This window comes from Elgaria multicarinata, chromosome 6, assembly GCF_023053635.1.
Source record: "Elgaria multicarinata webbii isolate HBS135686 ecotype San Diego chromosome 6, rElgMul1.1.pri, whole genome shotgun sequence".
NCBI classification, from domain to species: domain Eukaryota; kingdom Metazoa; phylum Chordata; class Lepidosauria; order Squamata; family Anguidae; genus Elgaria; species Elgaria multicarinata.
The window spans coordinates 37189809-37207841 of NC_086176.1; the positions used below are offsets into that span (position 1 = coordinate 37189809).

The following is an 18033-nucleotide window of genomic DNA, read 5'->3' on the forward strand; positions in this document are numbered from 1 at the left end:
GCAATGCTACAGACATGTTAGGGTAGCCAGCCTATTCCAAAAACCCATTTGCAGGTGCATCAAGTCTTAGTGGTGAGTTTGTACATTCATTTTGCATCGACTTCTCTAATCACATGCAGTGGTGACAAGCAAGTCTTAAAATTGACCTCCATCTCCAATTATCTTGTGGGGAATGGGGATGTATTCAGTATTACAAAGCATATACTCTATAACTAGCAAAATGCTGGGCCATATGGTATTATAATGTTACCAATGATCACTTCATTTTTAAGAAGCAAAGCACAAAAGGAAGCAACATGTGGATAAGACAATTGACCATGTTTGAAATTAATGTACAATATCCTTTTCTTCTTCTTTTGGTAACAACTGTCAGTTTCAGGAGAAATAAAAATAAGAATATTTTACAAAAGAAACCTTTGCTTTAAATAATCTACAAAAAACACATAATGAGACGAGACTTTCAAAAACCCGTGCTTGTTCATTTTTAAATGAATACAGTTGCAAATGCACATGTGCAACCACTTTTGTAAACCAGGTATAAAAAGTACTTGAACTTTTTCAAAGTTCTACAGAGTGGTTTTGGAGTACATTTCTTGGAAATTTGCATGATTTTACTTATAGTGGTAGGTGTATTACATATGCAAATTTTATCTTCTAGGGCAAAAGAACAAAGAAAAGTGTTGGTAGTCAGGACCCAGGGAATCAAACAATGCTCTTATCAAAGCACAAGAAATTACAAATTCCATAAAGCGCAATGTTATTTTTCTAATGTATCCCTGATCCATAATGAGAAGCAATCTAACATATAGATTTTGCATTCAATATCCCTGTCAAAAACTACATCACACATCAAATGTTAATGGCGCTGGGGAGTTGGGGTGATTAATACCATAACAAATGGTATATATTACAAATTTTCTTTTGTTCTTTACTCACAATGACGCATACAGCTAGGATTTAACCTTTAAGGGTTAAAGAGTTTAATCAATGTCAATGTCTGATCTTCTGAAGGCGATAAAGAACAGTCTGTCTAGCGATACCCAACAGAACATCACTTTGTCAAGCCACAAAGCGCCCAAAAGCTTGTCAAGTAAGTTACCAGAAACCTCTTTGTGGTTAGAACTCAGCTCCTTCCTGCTTGACCTATTATTTGATATTTGACCACTTGGTTGCAAGACACTTGCTCTTTCCAGCTGAAATGTCACTGGGGCATCTTGTCAGCTCCCCGACATCTCGGCCTGACATACAATTTTACTTTTGTGTGCTACAAGGCAGAAAATGCAGGGCAATGGCCTTGCTTTAAATTCTGTCAGCATCAAAGATGGGCGTCACTCTTGGGTCCTACCAACAACAACAGCAAAAAAGGAGCCTATTTTGAAGGTCAGAACAGCCATTACTTTCAAGTCTTGCAGCTCAAACTAAATTTATTACCTGCAACACTGGTTTGGGAACTGCCCTTATAAAAGTACATAAACATATCATCTAAAAATCCTCCCTACACAATTGTTTCTACTTCCTTATCAAACACAGACTTGATAAAAGGATGAGTTTGCAATGCCTGCAGGGACCAGATTCCACACTTAACTTAACTTGTTCAAACGGGCAAGTGGTATCATGTAGCTTTACAAGGAGCAACCTGACCTTCTCACATTGACCAGGAGTGACATTATTGTGCAGGAGGAGAAGCAGTCACATCATTTCTGTTTTGCACAACCTGCTTAAAGTTTGCAACTAAATGCTTGTCTTCAGTTGAGCTGACAAGAGAGAAGAGGGGGCTCAGTGAACCATGGCAGGGCTGCCATGAAATGACAGGAATCATTGGCATACATTTCAAATAGCTCTCTCAATCCTATTAAAGTATTGCAGCCCTGTTTTAAAATAGACAAGTATGAAACAACTTTGATAGATAGAGACTAAAATGGCTTATTGATTTTTTTTAAAGTCTGAGGAAAATTACCCAAAATGTGTCATTCTTTAACATTTAAAAATATATTACATAAAAATGAGCTACCATGATAAATAAAAACTTTTTTTAAAAAAAATGGATTGTTTCACTATGCTGGGAGGGTAATGTGCAGGCATGTATGAACGGGCCCCCTTCCACCACCCGTATCCCTGTAGTGAATAATGCAAAATTAATGCCACAGAAATGCATAGAGACTGAACTACAATTCAAAGGTTAAAAACAGCCTAATAAAATAGGATTTTAATTATTATTATTATTATTTTTAAAAAAACGCTTACAAAAATAGCAAATCCTAACACCCATTTTGCATAGCTCGTTTAGTGGTGGCTGTGATATTTAGGTTCGAGGAATAGGATGAAGAAGCTTGCGAATGAGGTCTATTGTGTATGAAGGAGAATGAGGCATCACAATCTGATTCAGCCTTCAGCGGCAAAAAATTTGGGATGCAACTCTGGTCCATCTCAGGTAACGATCTCGAAGCTGGAGGGATGCTCAAAGTGTTTTGTGACTCCTGAAGAAAAAATAAGAAAAAGGAAAAAATAACACACACACACATTAGCCATAAGTCAATTAATTTAAAAAAACCCCAGCAGAAATAATGTCTAATATGCTTAAGTCTACAGTAATATTAGCCACAGCTCAATGCAGTTAAGAAGGTTTAAGCTCCATTAATTTAAACGGGATCTAAAAGAGATTATGGATTGCACCCCTTAACATCAACATCTCGTTTTGCCTTATGATACTTCTAAGGATATATTTTTGACCACTATTCCTGTTTTCACACACAATGGCAACAGCTTCTTATAGAGGAGCGTACGATCACATAAAAAAATTTCTGAGTTCATGATTTCTCACATTTAAAAATAAATCCTAGAAATAGTATCGAAAAGCATATGCTGTTTTCACAAAAAGCTTAACACCGGGAATAATTGTGTTAATTCCAGTTTCAAACTGTTTCTCTCATTCTCTATATTGAAAATATTAAAGGTGAACAATAACTACCTTTCACCTGAACAGGACAGAGTAGTGCAGAAGTAAAGGCTTGTTCACACTATCTAAAAGACATTATTTGGAAATATAATCCCTGTTTAGCAATATCTAGAAACCCAGCCAAAAATTCCAAATCAGGTATTCTTGAACAATGCATGGTTAGGCTCTGTAGCTTTAAAATGTGTATTCACACAAAAACATACACACACCTCACCATTATCACCAAAGCTATCAAACACAACTTCATGTAAAATATGATTCACTGCAGACACGTGTACTGTATTAACCGCTAGTGTCAAAATGCCACGTTGTGCATTTGGTGAACTTTAAGTGTACCATATACAAGGTTCAGTAAAAGAATAAAAGTTACTATAAGGGAGTACTTGGAATGCTGCTACTGTATGCTTCAGTATTTTTAGTGCTCCCCCTCCCCCATTCCCATTACTGCTACTGGGGAGAAGAAAAAATCAATGGCTGCATCTAACACCTAGTTCAGCAATTTTCTTTGATGTTGGCGCTTTGATTTCTTGATACAACACAAAGCTTATCTTGTAGCTGGTTGAAAAGATGGACCTTTAAGAACCACCAATATGGTAGCAAGTCCAAATGCTTACTCCAAAGAGATATTTAAAAAGTAGTCATTCTTTCAATTCTACAAAGGGTCTGGATTGTGAAGATGAGCTAGACAGTAGACCACAAACTTGTAATCTTCAGCACTACTGGATTTAGTCCCACTATACCCAATGTACTGTAGCCTGGATAATAATAAAACTGTGTTGTATTCATTAATAACCACATTGATTTAAATTATTTGCAGTTTTGCCATATATTATTTTAATTGGGAAGTTTTAATTATCAGAATATTTACATAGGATCTCGCAGAAACAATGGAAAATCAGGATTTTCATGGCTTACTTCAGACAGGGAGGTATGATCCTATGTGAAAATGTGTGCTGTATTTTAAAGTCTACTATAAAGACAAGGATAAATTGTGATTTTTAAAGAGAAACATGTTGTCTAAATAAATGTAGTTAATAAAATATGTGTGTGTAAAGGACAGCTTGTCTTACATATCTGTTACTAACATTTCCCCCAATTCAAATTAACATGCTGGTTAAAAGACACTTACATTGCTCGTATTTTATTTTCCTCAAAATCTAGCCGTTTCTAAAAAGGAAAACAACCTCAAAAACCCAAGCAAGGGGGTGAAAAAAAACACCCAGGTTTCCTTGGAGAGTTGCACAAAAAAGTATGAAACTTAATGATTGGCAGCTAGTCAATAGACTGTTACAGGAAAAAGGCTTCAGCGTTTGGCGGAGGTGGTGGGAGGGGGGCGATTGGTCAGGTCTGTTTCAGTTCTCAGGCCCAGGCTGCACCTCATAGGAAGCCAGAGTAGAATAACATCCAACAAATGGAATGGAAATCAGATTGCTACAGTAGCCTTGACTGATGCTGGAAAAGGTTTCGCTGCTAATAACCTGAACTATTTTGATTCTAATCTATTTTATGTATTTAAATCAAATGGGGGTGGGTGGGGATCCCCTGAAAGTGCAGCTTAATTTAAAATAACTCAAGCTAATAGGGCCTTTGCCTATAAATATGTGTCTGGGTGTATCAGATTATTTCCTCAGTATCATTTCTCTCCACCCCTCTTTGGCAGATTGCAATACTGGCACACTTAAAGCTGGCTGTGCAGGAACACCAACAATAAACTCAACTGTAAATGTGTTACAGTGGTTATTTTCAAACGTGTTTATTCGTTTGAAACAAGAGCCCTGGGCATGTACAATTGTATTTAGTGATAAACAGTTACCAGAGAGGTGGCCGGGTCAGTCTGTTTCAGCAAAACCAGCAGCCAGGGGGCACCTGAATGGCTAGGGATGCTTGTCCTAGCTTGGCTTGCAAAGGAATCCCTGATGTTCTTAAGAGGCTACCTGGAAGGAGAGGTGAGCTTTTAGAACCCCACAGGCTCCACATTCTTGTCTGCCTTGGTTCAATATCTGGGCTGGGGAAGGGTTTTTCGCTTCAGCCCACCCCACTGCCAGCCCCAAAGCACCGTTCCTGTTTTTCCCTTTATGTATCTGCATGTGAGGGGCACGGCAGCAGGGAGATGGGCTTTTCCCTTCCTTTCCCCTGCCAATGCATTGTCCTGACACACTATGGAAGACATGAGGAGCTGCTGAGTGGTGGCTCTTGGGACTGGGAAGTCTTTCCAAAGGCTATCGCCATGCAGCACAAGGACAGCAGGAAGGTGGGATAGAGGAAGGAAACAGGTGCCCAAATGGTTCCGCTAGACTTATTAAAATGCTATTTGGCCTCCACTTCAGGTCGACACTGATCTCATATACACGTTGGAATTTCCAAATGGGTTCCAAAAATTAATATGTATTTGAGAGAGAGAGAGAGAGAGAGAGAGAGAGAGAGAGAGAGAGAATACTTAACACATGAAGAGAGGAATGGTGCAAGCCCCACCTGCTTCATTCATCACCCTCTACTCGTGGAGGGCACGTTTGTCAAGAAGAGAGTATCCTGTACCTGTGTAGGTTTTCCATACTATTGAGAATGCTGGGAAATCAATGTTCTCCACAGCTACAGAACAGAAGGCTCTCCTCTTCACAAAGTTGCCCTCCACAAGCAGAGGGTGATGAACCACACACACCCTCCCCTACACATTTCGTATTTTCGGATATAGAACACCTGAATAGGGAGGGAGGGGGAGAGAGAGAGAGTGTGTGTGTGTGTGTGTGTGTGTGTGTGTGTGTGTGAGAGAGAGAGAGAGAGAGAGAGAGAGAGAGAGAGAGAGAGAGATGCAATTTCATATTATTGTAAAGGATGTGATTGGATTGGATTGGATTTCTACAAATTCCTGAATGAAGTATACTCTCAGAAATAAAAACTTCCAAATCCCACAAGAACCATACAAGTCAGTTTAATGTATTTATTCTGTGTGGTTGGGAATCTGGCTACTGTGGTTGAATTCCACACACACTCGTACATACACAACATCCATAGCCAGGCTTTTTTATGATTCAGCACCTTGCTCAACTACCCTGCAGGTCAAGAATCCACTCTCCCAGGATCTTCCTCCACCTTTCCTCTTGCTTGCATCCCTCTTGACTGCTGGCCAGGAAGGTCTGGGAGACGTTCTCCAGTTTGCGATTGAGAACAGTAAAGGTGCTTGTCAAGCTCTTAACTACAGATAGAAACCCTTGTTGGATTTCGTCCATATACTCTTGAACATTCCCTGAGTTTTAATGCAACATATTACTGTTATTAAGCCTCCACTGTCAAGTATCTCAAGCATGTACTACTTTATTATTGTTTATTTGTTTGTTACATTTATATCCCTCTTTTCCTCCAAAGAGTCCAAGGTGGTGTACATGATCCTCCTCCTCTCCATTTTACCCACATAAGAACACTGTGAGGAAGGTTAGGCTGAAAGTCAGTGACTGGCCCAGAGTCAACCAGTGAGCATCATGGCTGCATGAGGACTAAAACCCAGAATTCCCGAGTCCCAGTCCAACACTCTAACCACTACACCACACTGGCTTATTTTCACAGAGTAATACTCCACTTATGTTCACTGTAAGCACTCACTGAGGTGTTTTGAAGCGGCACTCCTGGTGATCCCGCATGGGTCAGAGAGATCCACCAATCACCAGGAGTACGGCCTTTAGTATGGCAGCTCCCACCCTATGGAATGCCCTTCCAACTGAGAGCAAGCATGTACCTATGTTACTTTGCTTCAGGCAAGTATTTCCTGACTAATGACAAAATTCCAACCGCTGTTTTATTGACATTTCTGCTTTTATTTATTTATTGCATTTCTATACCGCCCCATAGCCGAAGCTCTCTGGGTGGTTTAAAAAAATTTTATTGTATTTTTTCTTTCTTTGGTATCTTGTATTTTAATTCATTGTGCATCACTCTGACATCTCTTGATGTGAAGCAGTATATACATTTTATAATAAATAAATAAAGCATTAAAAACATTAAGCTGAAAAGACTGACGCCGTTTTCCTCTTTCTTTTTTCCATTTGACTTAAGTATTCTGTTTCTGTGACTCCAGTGCCCATTTACAATCTAACTAAAGCTGGCCCTAAATGCAGGCAAACCTCGTTCTAATGTGTGCACTTTCCCACAGCTTTTCACTATTTCGTTTTATAGGTAGTTGTTTTTCCAATTGCCATCTTTACTTCAATTGCTGGATGGAGAGTGGGTGTCAAAGAAAAGGAAATAAAAAGGAGTTTGCATGACCAGAAACGACATGTTTGCATAACCTCTGCAGTAGGTTCACTTCTTGAATGGCCATACAGGGAAAGTTTCCCTACGTTGACAAAAAGCACTGATTAGTCAACACTTTTAATTGCCAGAATTGGAACCCCTTTACCGCTCCTGGTAGTCTAATTTTTGTCAGAGTCCTGGAGCCCAATGCAGATCTGTGCTCTGGCAGAAAGAGGAAGGGGGAGAAAGAGGGAGAAAGACTATATTTACATTCACTTTGCCAGACATTAGCATCTTTTTGTCCAATCATTTGAATTCAGAAGGGTTAGGAGAAAACAGCTTAGAGAACAAGGGTTGACACATACAGTGTGAAATCTTAAGGTGCTTGAATGCAATGAGGGAGAAAGTGAGACCGAACCACATTTCAGCTCCCTAACTGTGCTGCAGCCCGCGTGAACTTTGTGACAGGTCTCTGTCTCTCAGCCACACTTGAGTAGCTTTTGCTGACATTCAGCTGTCAGACAGCATCCCTTTACCATGCCCCTAACATGCTCTACAGCTTCACCCAATTAACTTGCTTTCACTTGACATTGCAGCAAAAAGCTTCATAATAGGTGGTCAAGGTGCACGGAGCCTGCCTGCCCTCTAACTGCTCACGCACAGCGAGATGCTTAACTACCTTCCTTCTTGCCAGTTTGCTCAGAAGTTGTGTGACTAGGATTTAGTCATTTACTAAATCCTAGTCACACAACCATTTATCAAACCGGGCACAGAAATCTGGGATTGGCAAAGATGCATTACTCCAAGGTGCATTTTATTTTTTTGAAGGAAGCTTCTTTTTCTTTTTAAAGCAGGAAATCCAAATTCGATCATCAGAGGAATCTGATTAAAAATATACAGATTAAAAATCTTTGCTGATGATAAACTGCATTAGCAAGAGGAATGCGGGCCAAAAAAGAAGAGGAAGAGAGAATCAAAGTCATTATTTCCAACAGAAACATTTTATGATAGAGAGGGAAAAGGGCTAGGTGCAATTATAGTGTCTTTATGATCCAGCATTCTTACTACAGAAAAATCATTAGACATTTAGATGATTAACTCTATTACATACTCCTTCAAACAGGAGGTAGTATTTTAATTTAAAATACTGAGTATTCCTAAAAGGGTGTATCAAAGAAAGCAAATGGAGTGTAAATCTTTTAAGGGCATTAGGAAAAGATTTAAAATTTGGTTATTCAGCACCTGTTTTAACCTGAGAACCCTACTGAGATTTCTTTCTTTTCTTTTCTCTTTCTTGATTATTCACCCACCCACCCCGGGTTTTTTATTAGGTTTCTCCAGGCACACATATAGCACTTGATACCCTATGGAAGCACAGTACGTTATATATTGAAGCATATAGATCCACACATCATGAAAACTATAAAAGGGCAGATTATATACCTGTAACATGTGATACAGATAAAGACTGGGTTTGGATGACACGTTAACCAACGATGGGTTAAATAAGCAACATTAGTTTATTAAACTCATGATGACTTAGCATGTCATCAGTGAGCTCTTTTCCCACTCATGGTGGCTTATATTCCCCCAATAAGCCACCCTGATAACCCACAGTCTGCAGTAAGAGTTGTTTTACCCATCATGGGTTAGTGTGTAGTCTGTCGCGCAGAGTGAGTTAAGTTGCTCAACTAAAAAGTTGCTTGGCAAGAGCAGTCATAAGCATAGCTGCCGCTCTGCTCCATTCGGGCGATCTGTTTCCAAGATCTGCCTAGCAACAGATTGCACTGCATAGATGTGCAGGGTTCTCACTATGTATCTGGTGCCTCTCCATGAGGGGAACCTATGTGTGGAATTTCCTCCCATTCCTGCAACCTTTCAAGGATTTAGAGCTACCAACCCCCCCCCCTTTTTTTTTGGTGAGAAGTATGTTTAGCTTGCACAGGGTTGTAGTTGTGAGCATGGTGCTTCCCAATGAGGGGAATCTGTGTATGAAATTTCCTCCCATCCCTGCAAACTCTTAAGGGTTTAGAGCCCCCACTCTCTTTTCTGTTATCTCCGACACACGGCCGGAGATAACAGAAGGGCTTGGAAAACCGACTTCACAAATGGGACAGTGGCTGGAGGTGAGAGCTGGAGCGGGAAGGATGGCTTTGAGAATCGAGGCAACATTCGGGAGGGAGCATGGGTGTATGTGTGTGTAAGCAGCTAAAGAGACCCAGTGTAGTGGGTACAGTGTTGGTCTAGGAGTCGGGAGATCTAGGTTTTAGTCTCCACTTGGCCATGGAAACCCACTGGGTGACTTTGGGCCAGTCATAGAGTTTTCAAAGAGTGAAGTCACCTATGCCACAGGTTTCTACTGAAAAACTGTTGATGAGTGAGGGGAGAAGAGAAGAAATGCTACGAACCCCCACCCCCACCCCCTTCAGAGGGAAAAAGTAAGCACTGCATCACTTGTAAAGGATCACAGACCCAAACTGCAATTTACGGCTTATTTACTTCTGAATACTTTCATTCTAGTCAATGAAGCTATTCCACAATAAGCAGGCTGTGGGTTGCAGACATATTCAAAACATCTTTCATCCAGTGCTATAAGATTATAAGGTATACATGCTTATACATACTATCATCCCATGCCCTCGACAAAAGAGCAAGTCTGCCTTCATTGCTCAAACTACGAATATTTAGCAGTTATTCCATATCAGAACTATGCCATCTTGTAAAAAGCCCTCTCTGGGGAAAAAGAGCAATGATCATTATACTGTACCCTTGATAAACTGCTGTTCTATGGAGATAACACTTCTTGATGTGATGACAACATGGCATTTCTAAAGAAACGGCCTGCTGGGATTTCAGATACTCTTCAAAATAGCTGTTCAAACACTAAATGCACTATCCAAATTCAACATGTTTGCGGTTCACCCATCTTTATTTTATTGTGTGTGTTTTAAACTGGCCATACATTTAGTTGGATTCAAAGTGCACAGCTTTTTTAAAAAAAATCTACCAAAAAGGGTGTAGAAATTCAGTAGATTTCTCCTTTGCAAAAGCACCTGAAACAGTAAAACAACATCAACAGGAACTCCACCGTTTTGTTCTATGTGAAATAACTAGAAGGACAATAGCAGGAACTAGCTAGTAGCAAGAGATTTCATCCAAAATGTTAATCTGAGGGCTGTGGGGTGGGGAGGAGGGGAGAGGAAACAGAATCTCTAAATCTGTTGGATATACCTGAGAATGCTGTCAAACATAAAAAGTTAAAATATTAAAATATATTTCAGCTTGATTCAGATTTTATACTCACAGAGTTTGGCTTAGTGTAGCTGTACTGACCTTCAGACAGCCAGGATTATCCTGGTGTAAACATTACAAGAGTAATAACAATCACGTGTGAGTTTTATAAAATCAGAAATTAGCCAGAAAAGTGAATTTATTTTGAAAAGACACTGCTAAGAAGAAGAAAAAAATAACACCCTAATTGATATATGAATAACCAGGAGGGGAAAAGGTCATACTTTAGGCTCAATTTCAGTTGATGTCTAACATGCATGCAAGCTTCAAATTATGCTAACTGGGCAAGAAATCAAGCTTATCAGTTATAAACAACTTGAGTGTGGGTGAGCTAGGGTTACGGCGTCTATTGTTTCTGGCCTCATTTATATATACAGTTATACTTCTGGCTGCACCTAAATAAAAATCTAATAATTCAACAAAAACTATTGTATATACAGTCATCCACTGCAGATTGGTACTGGCTCTGGAAAATCACTTTTCCTGAAATGATCACTGAAACCAAAAGGCACTAACCAAGTAGAAATCAATATTTTCTGCATACCAAACTCATCCTAAGTTATTCAACATTTTAAAAATAAATTAATGGATTTTTGTTCTTTGGTATAGATGTAAAGCCAGTATTCGGAATACTCAAGAGAAAGAAAATATTAAAATGTATACAAATGATTTAAGGATGGTGATGGATAAGGAAAATAGGTGGTGCCTTAGAAAACAAAACATTATTTTTAGTCTATTTATTACATTTATAATATAGGTCTTCTCCAAGGAGCTCAAAGTAGTTTACATGGCTCTCCATGTTGCTCCATTTTAACCCCAGAACCACCCTGGATCCAGGCTTTTCTGGTCCTAGGCCAACAATCTAACCACTGTCCTACACAAGCTCTCCAGTCTTAATGCAACACTTCAAAATTGGTGTGGGGGGGAAACACTTTGATTTTCAGTAGAAAGACAATTCTATTTCACCTTTGCATGATAGAAACGTCTTGGATCTATGGCTGAGGTCTTTGCATCATTACACAGGAGTTGTTGTTCTTGTTGTTGTTATATTTAGATTATTATTATTATTACTATGCAAGTTAGATTATTACAATGTGCTCTACATGGGACTGCCTTTCAAGATGGTTCAGAAGCTGCAGCTTGTGCAAACTGTGCCAGCCAGACTGAGAACAGAGACAAGAAGATCTGAACATATGACACCAATTCTGCCCTACTTACACTAACTGCTTGCATGTTTCCAAGCCTGATTCAGGACTGCTTTACCTAATGGAGTTCCGTTCCCAGCATGAACCTACCCACATACTACGTTCATCATCTAAGGTCCTCCTTGAGGTGTCTCCTCCGAGGTAGGCTCAGAAAGTGGCAACATGGGAAAGGGCCTTCTCAGTAGTGTCCCCACCCCACCCCACCCCAATTATGGAATGATCTCCCCGACACCAAAATTGTTATATTTTTGGCACCAGGTTAAGACCTTCCTCTTCTCTCAGGCATTTGGCAGCATATGATGAGATTTTAATCACGTTCTGGATTTTTCTTATTGTCGATTGTTTAAAAATTGTTTTAGATATATGTATGCTGTTTATATATTTGTATATAAATGCTTTTTATAATGCTTTTAAAAGCTTTTAATCTTTGTAAACCACCCAGAGAGCTTCAGCTACTGGGCGGTATGGAAATGTAATAAATGAAATGAAAATGAAATATTTTAAAGATATCTGTTCCACTTCTCAGGACCAAAGTCCTTTCAGTGGCTTGTAAAAAAAAACCCTGATCATTATAAAATAATGGTACAGTAAAACATCCAATATTAACATTATACACTAATTCACTTAAAGGTGCTTCTTCCAAGCCACAGCCATCAACCAATTTTAAGCAGCAACCTTAGCAGAGAAGACAGCAAATCTAAAAAAAAGAGGGAGAGAGAATGAGAACTAATTTTGCTGTGGGTTGAACTCTTCTGATTCTGTCAAGGTTGCTTCTAATCCCAAGGTTAGATTTCAACTATAAATACAGACTCCTTACTTGGCTGCTTTAAAAAAATTACATTCACAAGCAACCCAATCAAAAAGTGAATTTACAGTAATGAAGAGGGAGGGACCATAGCTCAGAAGTAGATCAATGCTTTGCATGCAGAAGCTCCCAGGTTCAGTCTCTGGCATCTCCCATTAAAAGGATCAGGTTGCAGGGTCTGGGAAAGACCTCTGTCAGAGATCCTGAAGTGCTGTTGCCAGGAAAAGTTGACAACACTGGGCAAGATGGACAAACAGTCTGACTTCGAATAAGGCAGTGTAAAGTCCTGTTAGACAAAACAGGCTGGCCTATTATACCAGAAGACACCGACCTGTGAAACCAAACTCACTCATCCTGCTAATCCTACAATTTCAACTCAACCCTTGTTTGGGCTCTCTAACTGGGGTCACACGACACAAGGGTGGTTAATAAGTCATGAGGGCTTGTTAACCACCCCCAAGGCAAGATCACCAGAGCTCAAAGGTAAGCAGACAGTGAAAGATTGTAGCAACCCAATGAGACCCACCTCCTTACCTGGTAACCTGGTACTTTGCCTGGTATTTGCCGTTGCATATCTGGACACTTTCTCCAGAAATCCCTTAGATTTCTCTCCATCCTCTTGTCTCCTTCGTTTTCAGTATGAAACTATGGGCTCATCTACACCAACCAGGATATTCCACTATGAAAGTGGTATGAAAGAGGTATATAAAAGGCAGGAGCCACACTACTGCACTGAAGTGCACTGACAACTGTTGGGGTCCATGGCACATACCATATACTGCTTTCATACCAATTCCATAGTGTTATATCCTGCTTGGTATGGAGGTGTCATGGGCCCCAACAGTTGTCATTGCACGTTAGTACCACTATCGAGCAGTCGTGTACATCCTGCAGTGCACTTTAATACCACTATAAAGCAGTAGTGTGGCTCCTGCCTCTTATATACTGCTTTCATACCGCTTTCATATTGGATTATCCTGCTTGGTGTAGATGAGCCCTATGTAATCTATTAGGTATGAAATTCCAATTCCAATGTATTTGAATATTTATCAATTCTGATTACTTTAGGCCAATATTTCTGGCAAAAGGGTATGATTTCAAAAACATTCTTCAAATTTGGCTTATGTCAAATTCAGAAATAAAAAGTGAGTTATATATATTTGATGATCCAGATGTAAAAGCTCAATAACATAAACATTAAGATGTTACTGCCAGTTCTATATTCCTTAACTCCACTAGCAACTAAAGGAGCAAAAAGAAAAAAGAAAGAAAAAAGGAGCAAAAGTCTCCGCTAATAATAGTGCATTCACTTTTACACCCTTTGAACTTCCTGTCTTCTGCGTCACACACACACACAACTTTCCAAGTATTTTGTATTATTCCACTTTAATTTCCAACATAAAAACAATGACTCAGTTGGAGCACATAAAGTATGTTCTTCTACACTAAATAGTAGAGTCTTCTAATACATGGTGCAGAAGCCAGAACATTTCTTCCTCAACTCCAAAAATGTCTCAGTAATAGGATAAGCTTCCTAACCGGGCTAGGGAATCCCCTTTCTTAGAGGTAAGTTATCCATCCTGCTTTCAGGCATGAACTCTGATTTATTTATTTATTTGTTTTATTTACAATGTTTGCATATTCACTCTAAATTTAAAACAGATTCCGAAGCAGTGAACGTAAGAGGTAAAATAGTAAAAAGGTAAAAAGTATTCAAAAATACCATATTAAAATTATTCTTATTAAAAACAGAATGTCAATAAAAACACAACAGGTCAGTTAAGGAATGCTTCTTGGAATAGAGCTACTTTCAGGAGGCAAGGGGAAGCCACACATTGTAGGCACCTGCCTGACCTTCAGTGGCAGGGAGTTCCAAAGGAAGGGGACCAAGACACTGAAGACTCTTCTCTGGGTGGACTCCAATTGGGCCATGTGTCCATATGGAACCTCCAGGAGCATGCTCTCTGATGATCTCAGTGACCAGGCAGGTTGGTAAGGGAGAGTGTGCTCTCTCATGCATCCTGGTTGCAAGTTGTTCAGGGCTTCAAACACGAGTACCAGAACCTTAAACCTGGCTCAGCAGCAAAAAGACAGTCAAAGGTCTTCAATGGTGTCACCACTGAAGAAAAGATCACTGGTCTTCAGTGGTGAGCCTGACAATGGGATCATGCCTTCCTCCATGGTAACAATGATACCATCACTGTCTTCTTTTTCTTTCACATTTAGGAGAAGGAGAAAAAAGCACAAGGAGAGAGAGAGAAAAAGATACAAGGAGAAAGTCATGGACTGATCGCTATTAAAAGTGAACATCGTACTGTCAGCTGGAGTGTCTGTTTCCCTCCACAGCGCTCACATTTTCTAAAAGAGGCCTTCTTGTCTATATACCTGAAAGCGAAAGACTGCAAGACAGAACCAAAAATTAAATAAAAATGAGCACAAAGGAGTAAAAAGATAACAAGAGGATAGAAAGTTGGAAGAAAAACAGAAGAAAACCCCCTCAGCACTACGAAAATCTAGTCAGATGACTAAGAAGTCCCTTCACGATGCTACCACAATGGTGGTCGACGAAGAACTGAGGGAATGGGCAGAAACCCCCGAGTATGTGCAGTGGGACAGTGGGGGAGGGGTTCCCACCTGAATTCCTCAGCTTTAGAAGTTTCCTGAAGCGAGCTCCGCACAAGCGCAGACCCCATATATGTGATGCACACAGACCACAAAGAAGAATGACTAGTGCATTTGTGCAACACAATGCTCACAGGACCACTCAACAAATGTGAGCAGCACAACGATTGATAAAGGCACTCATGAAAGGTCCAGCGCTATCAAGCTTTTGGCAGAAATGAGCCAGAGGCTCTGTTCTAAGGGCTTTGATACAGCAAAGGATGGGTCCCCACATACCTGCCATCAGATCAAACATGGCTTTTCTATTGTGCTTGCCTTGAAGGGCATTTGGGTGTCTAAGAATATGCATACACCTGCAGCCTTAGCTGAGTGTTGGTCTTGTACGCGCTCCATAGTTCAGACATGCAATTACCCATTAAACAAAGTTCCACTGAGTTATAGTGGAAGCTCAGAGATCCATCTTTTGCTGCAACACATGAAGTAGCCCCCCCACGGCTGCATGTCTTACTACGATAACCCAGCTGCAGGAGTCTAAATAAAATGGGGGTGGGGGAATTCTTGGTTATGTTTTGCATGTTCTTACTTTATTGAGATAGAAAAAGCATGAACAAGTCAAAGTAGCATTAGCATAAATAGGCCATTTGGATTCCCTCAATCCAAACGTGTCATCTGAGTATATGAACCAGAGTCTTTCAACAGCCTAACTATTCTTTAATCCCTTCCAAAAAGTCTCACTTGATTCATAACCCCAGAACAAATCTGCCTCGCTTTTGTGTTTAACCCACAGTTTAACACTGAATAATGGATGCTTCTAGCCCTCTATCTTGAAATAGTTTCTTCAAAAGAGAAGAGGAAATACCTAAGTAAAAGTCCTTGACTCTGGAAAGAAGTAGATTTATCTACCTTTGTACAGAATGGTGCTTTTCTTCTGCAAAGCCAGTTCAATTATGTTCTTAGCTCTATTCTTTTCTTCTTCTTCTTCTTTTTTAAAAAATCTACTCGGGGTTAAACATCCTGATCTAGTTTTCAACACAACAGCTTTCCCACCTCTTACGAGCCTTTTATTCCTACTGCACTATAGGCAGTATTGCCGGATCTTTGTATAGTGATGTGTCAGACACTGTCACTCGGAGACAAATGGGATGGAGGCAGACTGGGGGAAAAGAGAGGATATAATAGATGAAGCAAAGGAGAAGGAAAACTAAATAACTGCTGGATGGCAATTCACTGTGCCACTACTGTGGTCAGCATATAGAAGCAGTGACCTTCTTCAGTTTTTAAAATTCCATTCTATTTTTGTAAAACCAAAACAAAAATTTCATGGCAGAAACCTCATATTCAAGATACAGTTTGAATGTGTGTAAATTGCCAATAACCTGGCGCCGATTTCATTCACTCAGGAAAAAAGTGTACTACATTCCCTTTTAGTTCCTCTGGCACAATGCAATACGACCCACCCAATACTAGGGGTCCTAAAGAGCCCTTGCAGCGTATTGAGAAGCAGGGGGACTGGGAACAACTCATTTACATGGCATTAACCATTTCTACTGTCAGAAAGCCAGCTATGTTAATACGGCTCTATAGATCTACTGAGGTCTGGGTGAACAAGTTGGAAGGAGTACATCCTCACAGCTGTGACTGCCTGGGTTCTTGGTACAGCACCTACACAGACTCAAAAGCCCATACGTGTGTGTGTTCTGTAATCTACAGTGATTCCATCTCACTCTCCAGGTTTCCTGTTCGGTTGGGTTTCTACCTCTGACTGTTCGTACTTCTTACTGCTGGACATACTGGGAATTCTGTTTGTGTACACCCCACCCTGCCGCTGCCTAATAGTTCTCCACCAGAACTCACGGAGGTAGTGAGATAATTATGTCCACTCTCGTTTTCTAGATATATCAGCGTCCTCCCAATATCATTTCAGTAACAGAGAATGGTGTTCTTCCTCAAATATTACCAAAGAAGGAGCTTTAACATCTCAAATTTCCCCGTAAAATGCTAAAACTATGCTGAAAAGTTTAAATATGGAAATAGTGTGTTACCCCTAAAATGTACTTCTCTGCAGATGTAAATATGTGAGCCTAATAATAAGGTTTCACACTGAGAAAAGTGTTATTTATATTAAAATATTAAAACTATTTAATGAGCTTTCTCTCCCTGCCCTCCAAAAAGTAAGTTAAGTGTGTGCCTTAACCTGCTTGAGGCGAAGGAAGTTTCAAACATATTGGATTTGAAACTAGCCATTATTTCCCATGTTGCAAAAATGGCAATTTTATTTCCCCACAGCAAATGAAACTGTCAGGAAAATTTAGATGCAATAAAACTGTGTGGTTAAACCAACATGCTGGATTTGGACTAAAACTGAATTAAAGGAATTAAAATTAAGCATTATGTCAGTCAAACATTATAAAAACCTATATTAAAATAGGGATATTTGGTGGGAAAATTTAGGAGGTTTGGACTCGGTGAAGCCCAACAGGACCTGTCCACTTCACCTCCATCAATCGTGTCACATTTGAAATTTGCACAATGAAAAATATTTTGCATAAGTGTCTTGCTTCTGGCAACCTTTCCACTTTTATAAAAAGTTGTCAAGACAGTGTGTGACTTTTGCGGTGCAAAGTTTTAGAATGGTGGCTTCAGTCCAAGGCTAGCTAATAACGGCTGACATGCACTGGAATCTTGAGGCCTAAATCAACATTGTTTTCACAGCTGTAATTAAGCCACCTAATCAGAAGCACATTTTGACGGGACAGTTTCTGGAAGCCAGACATTACAATTTCTTATGCCTGGAGCGCAGTGGCTTGTGAGAGGTCCTCATTTAATTTCAGTGTGTGTGCGTGTTTAAAAGAGGCAGTAAAATGAAAATACTATTTGGAGAGGGAGGGGGGAGCAGTGTACAACTGTTGAAATGAAGCAGGCCTATGTGT

At 39.9% G+C, this 18033-nt stretch overlaps 1 protein-coding gene across 3 annotated transcripts in view; it reads right to left on the reverse strand.

Moving 5' to 3' along the window:
- Positions 1-18033, reverse strand: part of CCDC171 (coiled-coil domain containing 171) — a 210964-nt gene that overhangs the window by 23090 nt on the left and 169841 nt on the right. For all 3 annotated transcript variants that reach the window (XM_063129238.1, XM_063129237.1, XM_063129239.1), the window contains one exon: positions 2245-2477. In XM_063129238.1, coding sequence (XP_062985308.1) covers positions 2259-2477 — 219 coding nt within the window. In that variant the 3' untranslated portion in view covers positions 2245-2258. The remainder of the gene's footprint in view (positions 1-2244; positions 2478-18033) is intronic.